Raw genomic sequence first — 18034 nt, 5'->3', positions numbered from 1 at the left:
GCCAAGGAGCCACACAGGGAGCAATGAGAGGAACATCCCACCCCTGCTACCCAGCCTAGCCTATCAGGACATGTCCCTGAAATCCAGAAAGGAGCACTCTCTGCACCGTTGTACAATAAATCTCTGATGTGCTCCCATTTGTTCTCTCTAACAGCCTGGGAAGGTGAGGATCCTTGTCCCCATGTGATAAATGAGGTGACTGTGGCACAAGAAGGAGACTAGGGGTCCCTAGATTATGAAATTTCACATGAACCAGTAACATTGCAACAAATATTTGGAGGACCCACAGGGGGTTGTCAACTTCTGCCAACAGCAGGTACTTTCAAAACTATCAGCTATTTCCACCATCATCTCATAAAGAAAATAGCCTTTGAACGCCAAAAGCGAGACGAAGGAGAAACTTACAGGATAGATGACCTTCTTTTAAGTTGAGAAATAGAGCTTTGCACCTTCCTCCTTTCTCTCACGTGTAGAAGCCCAGTGAACAAAACTCTTCACGCACCAGGAAGCTGTGCTCTTCCTTACCTTATAAGCAAGTCACTCGCCACATCCACCCTAACTTCCATGACTTCTGGAATTCTCCTGGTCCCTTCCACTTCCACTGCTCCTGACCTCTCCTGCTCCTCCAGGCTCTCAGTTCCTTCTGGCCTGGACCCTGCAGGTGACAAGCTGTTTGGAGCAAGCATAGCCACATCATCTGTCCACAGAAGGCAGGGAAGGGCCTTGAGGCTTCGCACGTGTGCATCTTGTCAGTAAGCTTGGACTGAATCCCAGGCTCCAGACTGGAAGCTCTTGTGAAGCACTCTGGCTGAAAACCTCAAAGCTGTGGGCCCTCTGTTGCTTTTTCTCATCTGAAGGAACAGAGGGAAAGAGGAAACTGCTTGGGAAAGGCAAGTTAAGGGCCACCTTTCCCTGCTGATAATGAGAACAGGGTTATAGGGAGAGAAGAGGTGGGCAGAAGAGAGCTGAGGGCAGGTGGCGAGCAGAATTCCCCACAGGACACAACCAAAAAAGGACCGATTGGCTCCACAAATGCTATTTCCAGCTTTTCCTTAAAATCAGGAGTTACCCACGTATTCTTCCTCAACCCTGTTCCCCTTCTTCTTGCCCCAGGAGCAACTGCTCTCATGACTTTGTGGCATCTCCAGTCCCTCTTTAAAGTTCTAAAAAAAATAACTGTATCCAAGATACAGTATTGTTTACTTTGTGTGTGTGTGTGTGTGTGTGTGTGTGTGTGTGTGGTTTTTAGAACTTACGTAAGTGGTAGTGAACTGTATACAGTATTCTGTACCTTACCTCTTCCACCATGTGGTCATTGGTTTTTTAAGGTACACCCCCATTAAAATATATAACTTTAGTTCACTTGGTTTTAACTGCATGAATAGATCATAGTTTATCAATTAAAAAACAACCCTTGATGTGGGGGGTGACGGGCGGTAAAAGGAGTCAGAGAGCCATGCGGCCAGTCTTAGCACCTACACTTACTCCCTGTATCTGGTGAAGACCTTTTCCTTTCTGGGTTAGTCATAAGGATTACCCCCACCTGACAAGAGAGTCGTGTGGTTGGGATGAGGTGGTGACAGAAAAAGCACCTAAAGCAGCATGTGGCACAGAGCAAGTTCATCTCTAGTCCTTCCCTTTCCTTGCCCCTGTTGAATTAGCATTTTAAATACTTTGACTTTTTAAAGAAGGTTAATCTCCTTCACAGACTTAACACATTTAGCAATCCAGTCTACAACCAGGCAAAAATTGACTGCACCCCAGGACAGATGAGCACAAGTTCTTGTTTAGTGGAGCGCTGGCTACAGCAGTGCCGGAGAAGCAGCTGGCCTTCAGTTCCCACCTGTTTGGCTTCTGCCTCAAACCTCTCCCCTCAGGCCCTGACCTGCCTCTGCCCTTCCGCAGGCCTCAGACTTTCTGGCTCTAGGCCTGTGGTCAGCTCCTTCTGACCAGCTGCCCTGACCCCGGGGGACGGCTGGGATAAGAACTCCACGGCATTGGGCACAGGGAGGTCTGGCGTAGATAACCCCATGGAAGAGGCAGCTGTTGAGAACCGCATGAAACCCTCACTTCCTCTGTGTAGTACAGGTTCCCAACCACAAGCACCAAAGCAGAGGGGCAGGCAGCACACGCCGGCAGCAGGAGCACCAGCCAAGCCATGCTCTCTGAGGTAAGTGCTGCTGCCCAGCCAGGCCCAACCACTCTCAGTGTGGAGACCCCAGACTCTAGGCCAGGGGAACGTCAGGGCAGGCCCATGAGCCAGCACCCGCCGGAGGGTTGGGTGAGTAGGCAGAGAATGCTATGGTTGTGTAGAAGGGGTACTGGACAGGGAATTGAAAACACACCTTGGCCATTGACTTGTGTGAATGACCACTTGCAAGTCACTTCCCCTCTGTGGCTGGTTCCTCATCTGCAAAATGCAGGAGGTAGAGGCTCACCTCTAACAGACTCCAAGGCTCTCCTTGGCTCTGACTTGGACCTTTGGCTCTTCTGTCTTGGACTGAATTGGCACTGGGGGGGCAGGCAGCTCCAGACTGGTTTGTGGGAGAAAGGGGGGGAAGGACTACTTCTACTAAAACTTCGTGGAGGAGCCCCAGTCAGTGGCAAACCTTAGGTGTAAGGGAGGGAGGGAACGAGCAGAAAGCTTGCAAGGTGGGGGCAGCGCACACACTGATTTGTAGAGGAGCCCCATGGGGGCAGGAAGTTGGGGTCCCCAGACAAGGGCTGACAGGGGCCAGTGACTGGGAGAGGGGACGGTGAGGTGGGGAGAAAGGTGGTAGAACGAGGCGTGTCCGGGACACTGAAAACAGCAAGCCTTGAAAGAAGGCTCTTGGCACTAGAGGCAGGTTTTCCTCTAGCCCACAGCCCTGGAATAAAGGGATGGCCGAGGAGGGTGGGTGAGAATCCGCCTTTGGGCGGGAAAGTTGCATCCTGGTGCCAGACGGGTGGGCAGATGGAGTACAGGAGGCGTGGCCTCAGAAGAAAGGTGGACAGAATTACAGGGTGTGGCCCAGGCCTGGGGCCGGCCCTACAGTGGCTGCTCTGAGACAGGCTCCTCAGACTAAATCTTGGGAGTGTGTTTACAGGGTCTGTTCCCCTCCCTCCCTCCATAGACGAATGAGCGCCTAGAGTTTCTAAGCTCTTATCTAGAAACCTTTAACTCTACCTTTGACTATGGAGGAGAAAACGAGAGTGACTCTTGCTGCGACTCCCCACCCTGCCCACAAGACTTCAGCCTGAACTTTGACCGGGCCTTCCTGCCAGCCCTCTACATCCTCCTCTTCGTGCTGGGGCTGCTGGGCAATGGCGCTGTGGCAGCCGTGCTGCTGAGCCAGAGAGCGGCCCTGGGCAGCACGGACACCTTCCTGCTCCACCTGGCCATGGCGGATGCGCTGCTGGTGCTAACCCTCCCCCTCTGGGCAGTGGACGCCGCAATGCAGTGGGTCTTCGGCTCTGGGCTCTGCAAAGTAGCAGGTGCCCTGTTCAACATCAACTTCTATGCAGGGGCCCTCCTGCTGGCCTGCATCAGCTTTGACCGCTACCTGAGCATAGTGCATGCCACCCAGCTCTACCGCCGGGGGCCCCCGACCCGTGTGGCCCTCACTTGTGTAGTTGTCTGGGGGTTCTGTCTACTCTTGGCCCTCCCTGACTTCATCTTCCTGACGGCCCATCAGGACGCACGCCTCAATGCCACCACCCACTGCCAGTACAACTTCCCGCAGGTGGGCCGCACAGCTCTGCACCTCCTGCAACTGGTGGCTGGTTTCGTGCTGCCCCTGACAGTCATGGCCTACTGCTATGCCCGCATCCTGGCGGTGCTGCTCGTCTCCAGGGGCAAGCGGCGGCTGCGAGCCATGCGGCTGGTGGTGGTGGTGGTGGTGGCCTTCGCCCTCTGCTGGACCCCCTACCACCTGGTGGTGCTGGTGGACACCCTCATGAACATGGGGGCTCTGGCCCGCAACTGTAGCCGAGAAAACCACGTGGATGTAGCCAAGTCTGTCACCTCGGGCCTGGGCTACATGCACTGCTGCCTCAACCCGCTGCTCTATGCCTTCGTGGGTGTCAAGTTCCGAGAGCGGATGTGGATGCTACTTCTGCGCCTGGGCTGCCCTGGCCAGAGTGGGCACCAGCGGCAGCCACCATCTTCCCGCCGGGATTCGTCCTGGTCTGAGACCACAGAGGCCTCCTACTCAGGCTTGTAAGGCTGGGCTGGGGCGACCCTTTGGCCTTGCAGCCTGACACCCCTACATCCCAGGCTGCCCCTCCTCTTCCCAGGGCCTGTCTCCCCAGACGCACACCCCCGGGACTTCCTTCTCATCCCAGAGACTTCACCATGGCTGCTCCTTGGTTGCCAGGCCCCATCCTGCAGATTCGGAGCTGGCTGCCTTCAGCCCCTTCTTCCCCTGGCTTCCCAGAGCCCCACCTCTTTAATTCAGTAATTAGACCTCTGGCCTTTCCCATATGTAAGGAGCATGAGGCAAGCAGCATGGTGGAAGCAGTAACTGGCTATGGTCCTGAAGACTCCTGTATTTGCTCATTTTTATGTCTAAAATTCTGCTTAAAACTTTTCAATAAACAAGATAATCAGAACTAAGGTGTGGTGGCAGTGCATCATTCCAGCCAGCCGTGCCCAGGCTTTGGGATGCACTTCCAGCCTCTCCCTGACTGTCTCTGGGACTGCCAATCAATGCTGCTTCTGTTCATGTTATGTCTGGCTTCCTCTCTGCCCTCCTCTCAATGTGAGCTCTACTGTCACTCCCAGGGAAGCAGCTAGGTCCATAAACACAAGGTAAGCAGTCCACTGGCCGGCCCGGAACTGTAGGCATACTTAGGGGAAGGGGCCTTCAGACATAAGTAACACGTGGCCCCTGCTCTCCAGAGGTTCAGGCCAGCAGGGAAGATGTGGTAAGGAGAAACAATACCAAGCAGTCTAGGCCATGAGGCAAACACGTAGCACACACAGCACTATGGCTGGAGCATTTGAGAAGGCTCCCTGAGAACAGAAACGAGCAGACCTTAAAGGGCAAGTAGTATTTCCAAGGGCAAAGAGAAAGAAAGATGGTATTTCCAGGCAGAAGGGAGGGCAGAAGCAATGCTTGGAAGGCTGAAAACAGCAGTGTTTATTGGAGAAATTTATACGTGGTCTCAACTGGCTAGAGTTAAAGATTCGGGTAGGGGAAGGGTTGAAAATGAGACTGCAAGTTTGCGCTCAGGTGATGGCAGTTAGAAGGCTGTCATAGCTAGGTTCTAGGTGATGCTCGCTTTTACGAGGAAAATGGCCATAGGATGAAAGGAAAGCAACAAAACGACTAGCTGACAGTTGTTGGCGCAAAGGCCACCTGGAGGCATAGGTGGGCTGTGAGGAGCATTTTCCCATGGCTACAGCTAGGGGGGAAGTGAGTGGAAGAAATGACCAGAGCTCCACAGAAGGGCAGGTGGCAGGGTCACTGAATTAAGGCTTATGCCCGGACCCTCCCTTTTTTCTTTTCTTTCTTTTTTTTTTAAATAAAGAACAAGTAAATTTATTTTATTTTTTTAATTCATTTTAGAAAGGAGAGAGAGAGGGGAAGAGAGAGAGAGGAGAGAGAGAAGGGGGTAGGAGCAGGAAGCATCAACTCCCATATGTGCCTTGACCAGGCAAGCCCAGGGTTTCGAACCGGCGACCTCAGCATTTCCAGGTTGACGCTTTATCCACTGCGCCACCACAGGTCAGGCCCCGGACCCTCCCTTTGTAGAGGCAGAACCACTGTATTGTCAATGACCCTGTAAGTAAGTCACCCATGTGCCATGACCCATTTTCACAGGCCAGTGGGTCCTTTACTGATGTCCAGCAGATAGGGCTGCAGTTGAGACTTGAGAGGAGGGGCCCAAGGATATAGCTGGGGAAGCTCCTAGCACCCTGTATACACACGCAATCCCATCTAGACTGCTGGTTAGGCTTCCATTTCCGGTCGCTAAAAGAACACGAAGCATCTGCAAAATGAAGAAAGTATGCAAGGAGGGAAAATGACAGAACCCATGCAGCAATGATGCCAGACTAGTAGACACATGTGGCAGGCTGAGTGAGTCCCCAGAGATGTACACACTCTCATCCCCAGAACTCTGGAATAGGTTACCTTCCGTGGCAAAGGGAACTGTGGCTGTTAATCATTTGACTTTAAAATAAGCTTTACTTGGATCATCCAGGTGGTCCCAATGTCATCACACGGGTCCTTAAAAGTAAAAGAGGGAGGCCTAAGGAGAGAGTCAGAAACAGGTGCTGCTGGCTTTCACAATGGAGGAAGAGGCCACACACCAGGGACTGCAGCAGCCTCTAGAAGCTGGAAAAGATAGGGAAATGGGACACGGCCCTGCCCACACCCGGATTACAGCCCAGTGATGTCTGTGCCACACTTCTGACTGACAGAGTTGTAAGATCATACGTGTGTGTCACTAAGCTTCTGGTAACTTGTCATAGCAGCAATAGGGAACAACTGTAATGTTGACTCCATCTACATCCCAGATAGCTCCCAGAGGTGGGGCAGCTGCCAAAATACTTGGGAGCAATCACAAGAATCAGAGAGGAACCCAGAACGGAGGATGCTCATCCCAGAACACCCGGGAGAGCCTCAATGCCACAGATCCTGGGCTGTTCTGCTCTCGGCCAAGTTGTCAATGAACAGACTGTGTGAACAAGTGAATTGCAGAAAACACTTTATTTTTTTGTTTCAAAAACAATTCCATTGGTTCAATGGCAAGAGACAGTGAATTAATGAAACACATTTTTATTTCTAGGAAGGTGTAACAGGTTTTATTTGCCAACTGCCCTCGTTTTGACATGCTGCCTTTAAAATGTCTGCCCTTTCCAGCATTATTCTCATTCTCTCAATTGGCCACTCTTAAGAATGTATTTGCTTTTGCATTTTGTTCTACATGTTAAAACTATGAAGTATAAGTAAGGTACAAGGTGGGCCCAAAAGGCTTCAAGGGTACTTCAAGGGCTTCAAGGCCCAAAGTACTGTCAAGGGTACAAAGCACTGAGCTATAAAACTCTTAAAGAACAATCATCAGTAACACTATGAAATTTTATAAAAAGAATTTAAATTCTAATATTCATCACTCTGTAGAAACAAAGATATTTTTCCTAAAACTTCTTTAACAGCAGAGAATTCATCTTACACATAACCTCCTAGACAACCTCAAAGCTGTTGCTTTGCTTTACAGATGAAATAATTGCTACTAAGGTTTCTCATCACATCTCCATGGTCTTTGCCTGTTGTCTGCTGCCTAACCACTCTGTAATTCTGCTGCACAAATCTAGCAAATGGTCTCACGTGGGGCTTTATTGGTGTTCCATCTTTCCGAGTCAACGGCATCAGGACCAGCCTTCCCCTGCATTCGGGACAGCCATAGAGATTGGTGTTCAATGATCTGGTGTAACGACCTATCCTAAAAAGCAAAGAGATACTACATAGTAAAGAATCAGTCGCTGTAACTCGGGTTCTTCTCTGAACCGCTGGCCTTGGGTCCAAAGCCAGGTTTTTCTGGGGGTTCTCAGAGAGTGGGGCTCCAAGCAGCAGCAGTGGCCAGGCCGGTTCAGAGTAGGAGAGATCAGAGAAAAAAGCACATGGAAATGAGTAGAGAGGTTTTACTCAAGTCAGACAGCCATGTAATTAATAAAATCACTGAAGGGTCACTTGGGGGCCATAGTAAAAACATAACTGGAAAAAGTCTGAGGAGAAGGGTCTTACCTGGTTTTGCACGTAGAACACTCATAATAAATCTTGTAGTTAATCTTGTAGTTATGGAAACGGGTGATCAAGGGCAGCTCTGGGTGCACCATATTACATTTTCTGGCATAATATTGCCATATGTCACCATGAGAATTACGCATGCCATGGAACAGCCAGGAGGCTGCGTGGCATAATTCATGGATCAAGGTATCACGGATTCGGTCTGGGAAGGGGAATAAAAAGAAACCATGAGTATTTAAACCAATTCCCTTCTGGTCACTACCCAACTACCCCTGGACTCTCAATCCCAGCAGACAGAAAGCCATCTTGTATAAGCATATGCAGGCAGGCGTGCGTGTTATCTTCCCAGGATTTGGAAAGTACAATTTCTACCCACTTCAACCAAATATGGTAAATGACAGAGAGTCCTGAGTGAGTGAGTCTTTTTGGAGCAGGCCCAACCTGCTCATCTTTTTGTGGGATACTGCTAGAAATACATCTGGCCAAGACCTGGTTTCCACGCTCCAGGAACCTAAGTGCACAGACAGGGTGCAGAGTGATCACCATGGCCACAGGATTTGCTCAGAAACACCACAGAGAAACTGGGACCTGAGCTGGGCTCTTAACAACTGACTTGATTTGCAAAATTAGAAAAGCCATTTTAGGTGTGCAAAATGTGAGCAAATGTCAAGGCCAGGAAAGCATGTGGTCCATTCTGAAAGCAAGTGGGGAGTCAGCCTCATTGGAGCACAGGCTACTGGTGGAGCAGTAGAAGCCAAGACTGGCCAAGGCGGGAGACTGAGGGGTGGGCTTTGGCGGCCTTGAGAGCCAGCCCCAGGCACTGGCAAGCCCCGGGTTTCTCAGCAGGAAGGCAATGTAGTGTGCACGAGACTGAGACTGAATGCAGCAGGGAGAAGAGAGAGGGCACGAGGGCAAAGGTGGAGAAGGAATAATGATAGTCATTATAAAGATTTGGTGATTGGCTAGATTTAGGGGACCCTGAACCTGTTACTGGGAGAATGAGGAGACCGCTGCTAGCAACAGGGAGCTGCAGAGAAAGTTGGACAAGTGGGACTCAGAGGGAGGGTGAGACATCCAGTAACAATGTCCTCTCAGTGGGAAAGCTGCCATGTTCCTCCCATCACCTGCGGAGTCGCAGACTTTCACAGAAATCTGAATCTTAGTGTAGCGCTCCAGCGGGTAATGGAGAAAGCCAGAGCTGCACAAGCCAGCGGTTCCCAGCATCTTGTTATTCCAACGGATGTCTAGTTTCTCTGGAAGCTGAGGACGAACAAGCAATGCATCAGAAAGCAGTTCTAAGCAGATTAGAAAAGTCGGGGACAGCAGAGAAGGACCAGCCAACTGAGGCAGTGTGACGTGTGTGTGAGTGCTGAGGCCCAACTGAAAACGCAACTCAGAACTTAAATTAGTTCCGCTAATCAGTCATCTCAGCTGACATCAGGAAGGGCACCAAAGAATGGGGAACCTATGGGCAACAGCACTTTCCCTGCAGACAACGAAGTTCAAAAAACCTAATGACCAATGGGCCTTGTCTCTCAGCCTCCAAATTCTCTGCGATCTGGTTCGTGCCCCTGCTTCTGACAGATTAGTTCTTTCAGCAGCAACTTCATACCCCGTTCCTGGGCAGTGCTGCCTACTGATTTCAATTTAAGCTCTTCCAACCTGATTCCTAAGGCCCTCCATTACCTGGCCCGATGCTAACCAAAATAATAATAATAATAACAGTAATAATTATAAATAAATATATATATATATGACATGTATTGCTGACTATGCCACTAGTCCTGTTCTGTTCTAGGCACTTCAGGTGTATTAATTTAACTAGGCCAAACAGTAATTCTATGAAGTAGAAGGCACTATGATTATCCCCATTTAACAGATGAGAAACTGAAGCAAAGAGAGCTTGCCCAAAGGCACCTGCCCAAAATCACAATATTCTTCAACATAAACCCTCTCTTCCAGATAGTCAAGCCTCAATACATGCCCTCTCCCACATCACTGTTTGCTTCTCCACTTCTCATCCTTCAAGAACCAGAACAAGTCTCACCTCCTGCAGGCAATCCTATTTCCTCACCACTCAAGTTGTCAGTGATTTCTCCCTCTGCTGATCTTCTGTGGTAGTAACAGCCTGGACCATATATTTTTTATTTTTTGAAGTTTTACTTAGAAAATTACATTTAACTGGGTGACATTGATCAATAAGAGTACATAGGTTCCAGGTCAATGTTTCTATAGCATGTACCATATTTTATCATCCACAAATATTCTCTTTTTTTTTTTTTTTTACGTAAGCATGTCTCATCTCCCCATCTAAACTGACACTTCTCAAGGACAGGAAATATACCGTTAGCACATCTGCACACCTCACAGCACCCAAGAGTGCCAAGCATACAGCAGTAACTCAATGAGTGCTTCTTCATTGATTCTACCTTTTTATCAAAGACAGATTCATTAATCAGGGTGTATAATTTTTGAACCAGTTCATCCTTATTCTTCTTGAAATTCCTTCCCGAATACTCCTTTAACTTTTCAATATTTTGCAGGAAGCATCCTGGTATATTGCAGAGAGAATTCCTGCAAAAGAAAATTCTACTGAGTCCTGTATAGCTAAACAAATAAATAGAAGAAATGTATACATATAGGCAAAAGAGACCTGGAAAACTTGCTGGGCCCTCCTCCTTCCAGCTCCTTATACGAGAGCATTTTCCAAGGTCCATTCAGAGCCTTTTTTCTTCACTTCTTGCAAATTATCAGATGTGAAACCCACGGTTTCAACCTCAACAGGAGTGATCCCACACACCTATATCTTCAGTCTCAACCTCTCTCCTGACATCTAGTTCTGAGTTTACAATTAATTATGCGATGCAAATTTCTAACTGACTGATATGAGAAGGTCTCCAGCTCAAGCTGTTATAACAACTTCTGTTATAACAGGCTGAAAACCTCAAAGACATTTCTTTTTTTTTGTGACAGATAGAGACAGTCAGATAGGGACAGACAGACAGGAAGAGAGAGAGGTGAGAAACATCAGTTCTTCGTTGTGGCACCTTAGTTGTTCATTGATTGCTTTCTCATATGTGCCTTGACTGGGGGGGGGGGCTACAGCAGACCGAGTGATCTCTTGCTCGAGTGAGCGACCTTGGGCTCAAGCCGGCAACCTCGGGGTCTTGAACCTGGGTCTTCCGCATCCCAGTCCAACACTCTATCCACTGTACCACCACCTGGTCAGGCTCAAAGACATTTCTAATTCATTTGTCCCTTATCCTATGTCCACTTAGGCACAGAGACAGACCGCTATTTCCTTCCCCCACCTCCTCCATCCTGCCTCTTCCTTCCACCTATTGACACCACTAGATCACATTCCTGTCCTCCCCTTTATGCAGCGATGTGACAGCATTCCTGTGTTCCTTGCCTCCAGGCCCTTTTTCTTCTAAGGTAACCCACAAACATACCTCCAGATTAATTTTTCTAGACCATGTTCCAATTATGTCCCACTCATTTCTTGGCTTGGCATTCAAGGCCCAGGTCAAGCTAGTCTTGACTTCCATTTCCAGCTGCTATTCCCACTCTGGCCAAAGTGGGCGACTCAAACACTCCCTGGATAGAGACTGTGGTTTCGCACAGTTTATTCACACCTCGGAACAACCTATTTGCCCATGGCCTACAATGACACCTCCCCTGAGAGCAACTGTCTGTGTAGCCCTTCATCATTTGCCAAGAACTTCGTTTTGAATTATCATAGCTAATCCTCGCAAACACCCTCCAAAGAAACTATTAGCAGTCTTATGGTTCCACTTTGCACAGAAGAAAACTGAAACTCAAAGGTTGCGACTTACCCAAAGTTCACAGAGACACTGAGTCTTGTGACCCAAATTTCATGGTCTTTCCATTAGACCCGTTGCTGCGCCGTCTTTCAAGGCCTAACTCAAATGCACAAAGAATAGTGTTGAGCACATAAAGGACTAACACTTGTAATAATTATTTATTGAGACTAAGGTGTTTTTATCTTGGCTGGGACAATCCACAAGTCTAAAGAGATGGGAAAGAGCCCACAGAGCTGAAAAGATAAAACAGAAGCAAATACAGGGAAGTGAGTTTCTGACTTAACAGAAAACTCATTAACCCTTAAGTCCCAAAGTAAACCCTATGTGAGGTGGCTGAGGCAGGGAAAGGAAAAAGGTACCAGAGTAGATAAACAGAGGTTAAGTAACATTCTTCATCCCAAAGCATGATATGATTAACATTTCTGCCTCAAATTACAGGAAGTCTCCTGATTACGAATGAGATAGGTTAGGTTCTGTAGGTTCGAAAATGTGTAAGTTTTTATATGCACAGAAAGGTAAAAATAAATTTTATATTAAGGCAGACATCCATCTAAGTAGCTTTTAACAGGTAAATGTACCTGTTCCAACTCACATACAAATTCAACTTAAGAACAAACCTACAAACTTATCTTGTTCATAACCCGGGGACTGCCTGTACTTAGTTTTGTAAGAAAACTTGCATCAGAAAAGGTGGCAGGTGAAGACCTAAACCATCTGTAGACCTCAGTGGAGAATGTGACCCTGCATGTGTTTGTGTTCACATCAAGCAGGCCTTGCGGCTTAACATCCCTTCACCTCAGTGTCTGTGCCATTCTACTGCAGTTTGAGCATCTCCACATCAGAGGAGTCAACAAGACCCCAAATGGGTACATCAGACACAATGACCAGCAAGCAGGAACAATGCTAAGCACAACAGGAAGCCTACAGACTGAAACAAGAAGTACTAAGGCAACAGTGAGGAGTCCAAACAGGCTAGCCTCCTTTGCATGATGCCGAAGACAATGACAAAGGGCAGCTCCTTTCTTCTTTTATCACACTCTGTAGCAAAGCAAACCAGGAGCAATCCAAAACACAAGTTCCTATAGGCAAAGCAGCTTAAACACATATGTAGGAATCCATAGAAGAAATTTTGCTGAAAGGGGAACCATCTAACAGTGAACAACCCAAACAACTGTCAGCTACCTCACCCAGCGAGAAGTGCAGAAACAGAGCCTCAGGCCCAAGTGGCTCTGTTACCCAGTGCCTGACACATCATTCTTCCCGCAAGATGCATTTATGGCCCCCAAATACAGGTCAAAAGTAAACATACAATCCTACAAATAGATTCCTTCGCTTATAAGATAATTCAGATGTAAGTACATCTTATTCCTGAATACAAGTAAAAACAAAGAAAATTGGCCCTGGCCGGTTGGCTCAGCGGTAGAGCGTCGGCCTAGCGTGCAGAGGACCCGGGTTCGATTCCTGGCCAGGGCACACAGGAGAAGCGCCCATTTGCTTCTCCACCCCTCTGCTGCACCTTCCTCTCTGTCTCTCTCTTCCCCTCCCACAGCCAAGGCTCCATTGGAGCAAAAAATGGCCCGGGCGCTGGGGATGGCTCTGTGGCCTCTGCCTCAGGCGCTAGAGTGGCTCTGGTCGCAACATGGCGACGCCCAGGATGGGCAGAGCATCGCCCCCTGGTGGGCAGAGCATCGCCCCTGGTGGGCGTGCCGGGTGGATCCCGGTCGGGCGCATGCGGGAGTCTGTCTGACTGTCTCTCCCTGTTTCCAGCTTCAGAAAAATGAAAAAAAAAATAAATAAAAAAAAAACAAAAATAAAAATAAAAAAACAAAGAAAATTGTGCTTACTGCATATTAGTAAGGAAAAAAGTGAGAAGTTCCTGGAATCTAAGTGAGAAAATATATTAATTATTTGTTTCCTTTAACGATTAGCATGGTTTTGGCCTAAATGGCCTATTAGTTTCCATATCAATTATATATACCTTAATAAAAATAAAAGAACTCTAAGCAAGCTATTTCACCCTAATATTTAATAAAGCTTGAAAAATCTGCAAGAATATAAAGAATATATATAAGTAGGAAGATTAACTGAGTTCATTCAAAGCACTGCAACAACCTGGAAGGCAGTCTTGATCGCCCTCCCTCTGGCTCAGTGCGTTGGAACAACTTGTCAGTTCTCCCCTCTCGCCATTTCCACTATGTTTGCTCTGGCTTTGTGCAAACTGGTGACCATGAGGCTGAAAAAAAGTCTCTTGTTTGGTTACACATCATTCTTTAATCTGAGTTAAAGACTAAAGGAAACCTGAGGCCAGAGATGCTGTGGAGGTAAAAGGGCTCCCGTTGCCTGGGAAACTGCAGGGTCTTTGCAGAATTACCATGCCCAGCTCTGCTGGGACAGAGGGAGGAGGGCAACAGCAAGGAGCAGCCACAGCCTCCACCTCCTCCTGCTCATGCCTTCTCAATTCAGGGATAGAAGCTTTGTCCCCCTCCCCCACCAGGCTACTTCACCCTCTCGAGTCCCCCCACACATGCCCAGTATGCTGCTTAACATCTGACAATCATGCGGTCGATTCCTGGTTCGTTGAACGTAAGCAGTACGTACCCAGTGTCACACTGTTCAGATCTCACTACCCTGGGTTTCTTCTTTGAAGGCCTGGGTTTCTTTGAAGAATTCAACTCCTTGAATTCTGTCACAACGGAAAAGGTAACAGTTTGTACCCTGAAAATTGGTACCATCAAGCAACTGGCAGAAACCCAGGAGAAGCCCCCACAGCCAAGTCCGGAGCAACATCTACACATGACACTGTCCGTCTGAAGGCTGCGTACTGCTCCATCAGTCAGCATGAAATATTTTACGGCTGTGACTCAGAGCCAACAGAGTAAGTGGGGTAGGGCTCAGTCATAGGCACCAAGACCTACAATGAGGTCACAGGAACTACAATGTGTGTGTCAAGGTTGGACTGTGAGGGCAACTGAGGTGTGAGCAGTATAAGGAGCGCCCTGGCATATCTCACACACTTGCTTGGAGGAAAGTGTTCATGCTCTAGAAATCACCTTCACCCTATAAGAAGGCCAAATCTTCCTACCTCTGTCTAGCATCCATACTGCCAGTGGCTCTAGCCAGACTTCTGTATCAGTAGTGTCATTCACTCATTTACTTAAAAGATTTATTAAGCATTTTTTTATGTGCCAAAAACCAAGCTACACCCTAGGAGAGACTGAAAAATGAGTAACTGTCCTCCAACCAAAAGGTTCACTGTCTACTGGGGAGACAGATTCAGATGTGGGTGCTTTAGTACAGGTGGGGAGTAACAAGCATGGGAACCCAGGAGCAACTCTGACTTACAGCTTCCTAACGGAAGCAACAATTGGGCTGTGGTCTAAGAAAAACGGGATGTCCTTAGGGACAGAGAGCTCAGGGAGAAAGCACTGCAGGGCGACAGAACATGAACATTAAGCTTTAGGCGTTCCTCCTCCATGCCTAGAGATCCTCATCAGTGGAGTGGCAGCCTCCCTTGGCCACCAGGCAGCTGCTGAAACGGCACGGGGTTGGTAGGCAGGAAAGGCTGACCCAATGAGACAGACATATCCGAGAGAGAGGGCAAGGCAGGCATGGCCGGCACACTGGGCGGGCTGGGCACTTTCGGGGGCACAGGGATACTTGGTGTGACTGGCTTACCTGGATCTTCAGTTGCACATTTCTTCTTTCTGGGATGCCCCACCACAGGTACGAGCTCTTTGTCAGGATCATTTGGTGGCTGGCAGATATTTTCATCACTATGCCCAGATGACTTGCACTGGAGTGTAGAACACTGTTCCATCTCCTTTTTAATTGGCAAAATCTTTCCCTCTTTAATTACTACAGAACTCTCTGAATTACTGTCATCATCACTGGTGATTATTGGAAATTCTTGGGTCATAGGCTTCTTACCAGTATCAGGTATCACTTTCTGAATCTTATCTGAAATTCAAGAGGCACAATCACATATAAGCAGACTCCTCCCACCCCCACCCCCAACCCTGAGACACTCAACTTCAGATTAGTGAGCAGAAATTAAACAAGCAGGGAACTGTGACATTATGAATCACACTTAAAAATCAGTTATTTCAGCCTGACCAGCCGGTGGCACAGTGGATAGAGCATTGGACTCAGATGCGGAGGACCCAGGATCAAAACCCCAAGGTTGCCAGCTTGAGTACAGGCTCACCAACTTGAATGCGGGGTCACTGGCTTGAGCAAGGAGTCATAAACATGACCCCATGGTTGCTGGCTTCAGCCCAAAGATCACTGGCCTGAAGCCCAAGGTCTCTGGTTTGAGCAAGGGGTCACTGGCTCGGCTCTAGCCTCCACTCAAGGCACATATGAGAAAGTAATCAATGAACAACTAAGGTGCCGCAACTATGAGGTGATGCTTCTCATCTCTCTCCCTTCCTGTCTATCTCTCTCTCTAAAATAAAAAAAAAAGTTAGTTCAATTTCTGTAATTTAAAGGACTGTCCTTTATTTTGAGATTGTGTCCTCACTAAATTTTTGGTGCTCTTAACATTATGAAATTGTGGCAACAGTAGATAGTAGTTGGAGTATATTTCCATCATCAGACACAGTGAAAATTGGCAATTCTATGCTTGTGACCGAAATTTAATTCTGTAACTAGTCCACAAGTGCAAAGCTCTCTGAACCACTGATGTAAGAGTGAGAAGTTGGCCCTGGCCGGTTGGCTCAGTGGTAGAGCGTCGGCTTGGCATGCAGAAGTCCTGGGTTTGATTCCCGGCCAGGGCACACAGGAGAGGTGCCCATCTGCTTCTCCACCCCTCCCTCACTCCTTCCTCTCTTGTCTCTCTCTTCCCCTCCCGCAGTGAGGCTCCATTGGAGCAAAGATGGCCTGGGCGCTGGGGATGGCCCTTCGGCCTCTGCCCCAGGCGCTAGAGTGGCTCTGGTCGCAACAGAGCGACACCCCGGAGGGGCAGAGCGTCGCCCCCTGGTGGGCAGAGCGTCGCCCCCTGGTGGGCGTGCCAGGTGGATCCCGGTCGGGCGCATGCGGGAGTCTGTCTGTCTGTCTCTCCCCATTTCCAGCTTCAGAAAAATACAAAAAAAAAAAAAAAGAGTGAGAAGTTAAGCCATGCGGTCAGTACTGACAGACCTTAGGAACATTTGGGAGGTCACTGACCTCGGTAGAAGGTCCCTTTCCCCTGAAAATGACAGGTGGCATGTCTAACCCCACATGCTCTCTGGAGTTTGTTCAGAGCTCAGCTTCGAGGTTTCTATGATCCTGGATGTAAAAATGACAACCAGAGCATAGGCCAGATGTGAAAACATATCCATGGCACAAAAACGATGCCGTAAAATTGAAGATTTGGGAGAATGTATGTTGAGAAATGCATCTATTATTCAAATTAATTATCAAAGAACTTTAGATATACCAATAAGGAAAGAGAAAGGAATGGGTGTTCCTATGCTAAAAAGTCATTCTTCCTAGAAAATTTCAAGATTTCCAATCTGCAGTTGAAATTTTAAAAACAAAAACAGTAGAAACACTGCTTAATTTTTTTAAAAAAAAGTATCCTGCCCAATGACAAAGGTCACAGGTGAGGTTGGAAATATGTGTTAAAAGCTGCTCAGGCCTTTTTTTTTTCTGTAAAGTTACCAAAATTCATTATAGTAACAAAGGAAACGGCACATGGAGAACAGTACAGAGACAGACAGACAGTCCTCTGGAGCCTTCTTCACCTCCAGGGCTAAAACTGACGCCCAATTCATCTCGGGTACGAGCAACCTGAGTTGAAAGTCCACTTTCAAAAGACTGGATCTACTGATTCAAGGAGTCAGCACCTGGCGGCCTATGGTGGTAAACTGGTTTCTGGCTGTGTCCCTCACGCTCTGCTCTACAGCTAGCTTCCTGGGGGCTCCCTTTGCATTTCAGCACCTGGACACCTCTGTCCTGCTCAGGAGCATATACTCAGAGCGAGAGAAAAGGACAGAGAAAAGCAATTTGAGTGGACAGGTGCTGAAATAAGGAGACTAGGGTTCAAAGCCACCTCTCCTTTCTCTGCCCTGATATCCCAGGTTAGCTAGGAAACTAGCAAATGGTAGCTCTTGAGTAGTTACCTAAGAAGTAGCCAGTACTTTACCTAGGCACCTATGTATCATGCCCTACACCTGTACCAAGCAAACAAAGATGAATAAACTACCATCCCTGTTGCTTAAGAAGCTCCTAGTCTTCCTAAGTTTCATACCCTCTAAGCAGGCTCTGAGCTGGAAGTCAAGCTCCAAGCCCTGCAAGGTGGAAAGGGCCTCTGAATCCAAAGTAAGGATCCGCTGCAGGGAACAGGTTGTGAGAAAAACAGGAATCTCTAGAAAATAGAAATGGAGTCGTGAAAGGTGAAGACAAACAGCTAGATGGACAAAGCACGGATTCCTCTAAAAGTCACTGCCTGCTAGCCGTCGATCATCACCCACCCACGTGTCCACCAGTAAGAAAACA

The 18034-nt window shown here is 48.1% G+C and overlaps 2 protein-coding genes across 2 annotated transcripts; one reads left to right on the top strand and one right to left on the bottom strand.

Annotated features, from left to right (window-relative positions):
• The first annotated feature begins 2117 nt into the window (after positions 1-2117).
• Positions 2118-4563, top strand: CXCR3 (C-X-C motif chemokine receptor 3). Its single transcript, XM_066249387.1, has 2 exons — positions 2118-2170; positions 3114-4563. The coding sequence occupies exons 1-2, from the start codon at positions 2159-2161 to the stop codon at positions 4200-4202; spliced, it is 1101 nt and encodes a 366-aa protein (XP_066105484.1). The 5' UTR covers positions 2118-2158; the 3' UTR covers positions 4203-4563.
• Positions 4564-7686: 3123 nt separating this feature from the next.
• GCNA (germ cell nuclear acidic peptidase) lies at positions 7687-15384 on the bottom strand. The gene is made up of 4 exons (XM_066249922.1): positions 15233-15384; positions 14156-14240; positions 10163-10307; positions 7687-7935 (listed from the first exon to the last, which is right to left on the bottom strand). Exons 1-4 carry the CDS (start codon positions 15372-15374, stop codon positions 7915-7917), a joined length of 393 nt encoding a protein of 130 aa, XP_066106019.1. The 5' UTR covers positions 15375-15384; the 3' UTR covers positions 7687-7914.
• Between the last annotated feature and the right edge of the window lie 2650 nt (positions 15385-18034).

The sequence above is a fragment of the Saccopteryx bilineata genome, chromosome X, assembly GCF_036850765.1.
Source record: "Saccopteryx bilineata isolate mSacBil1 chromosome X, mSacBil1_pri_phased_curated, whole genome shotgun sequence".
NCBI classification, from domain to species: domain Eukaryota; kingdom Metazoa; phylum Chordata; class Mammalia; order Chiroptera; family Emballonuridae; genus Saccopteryx; species Saccopteryx bilineata.
The sequence above is the reverse complement of the archived record's forward strand: the minus strand, read 5'-3'. Positions and strand labels throughout refer to the sequence as shown.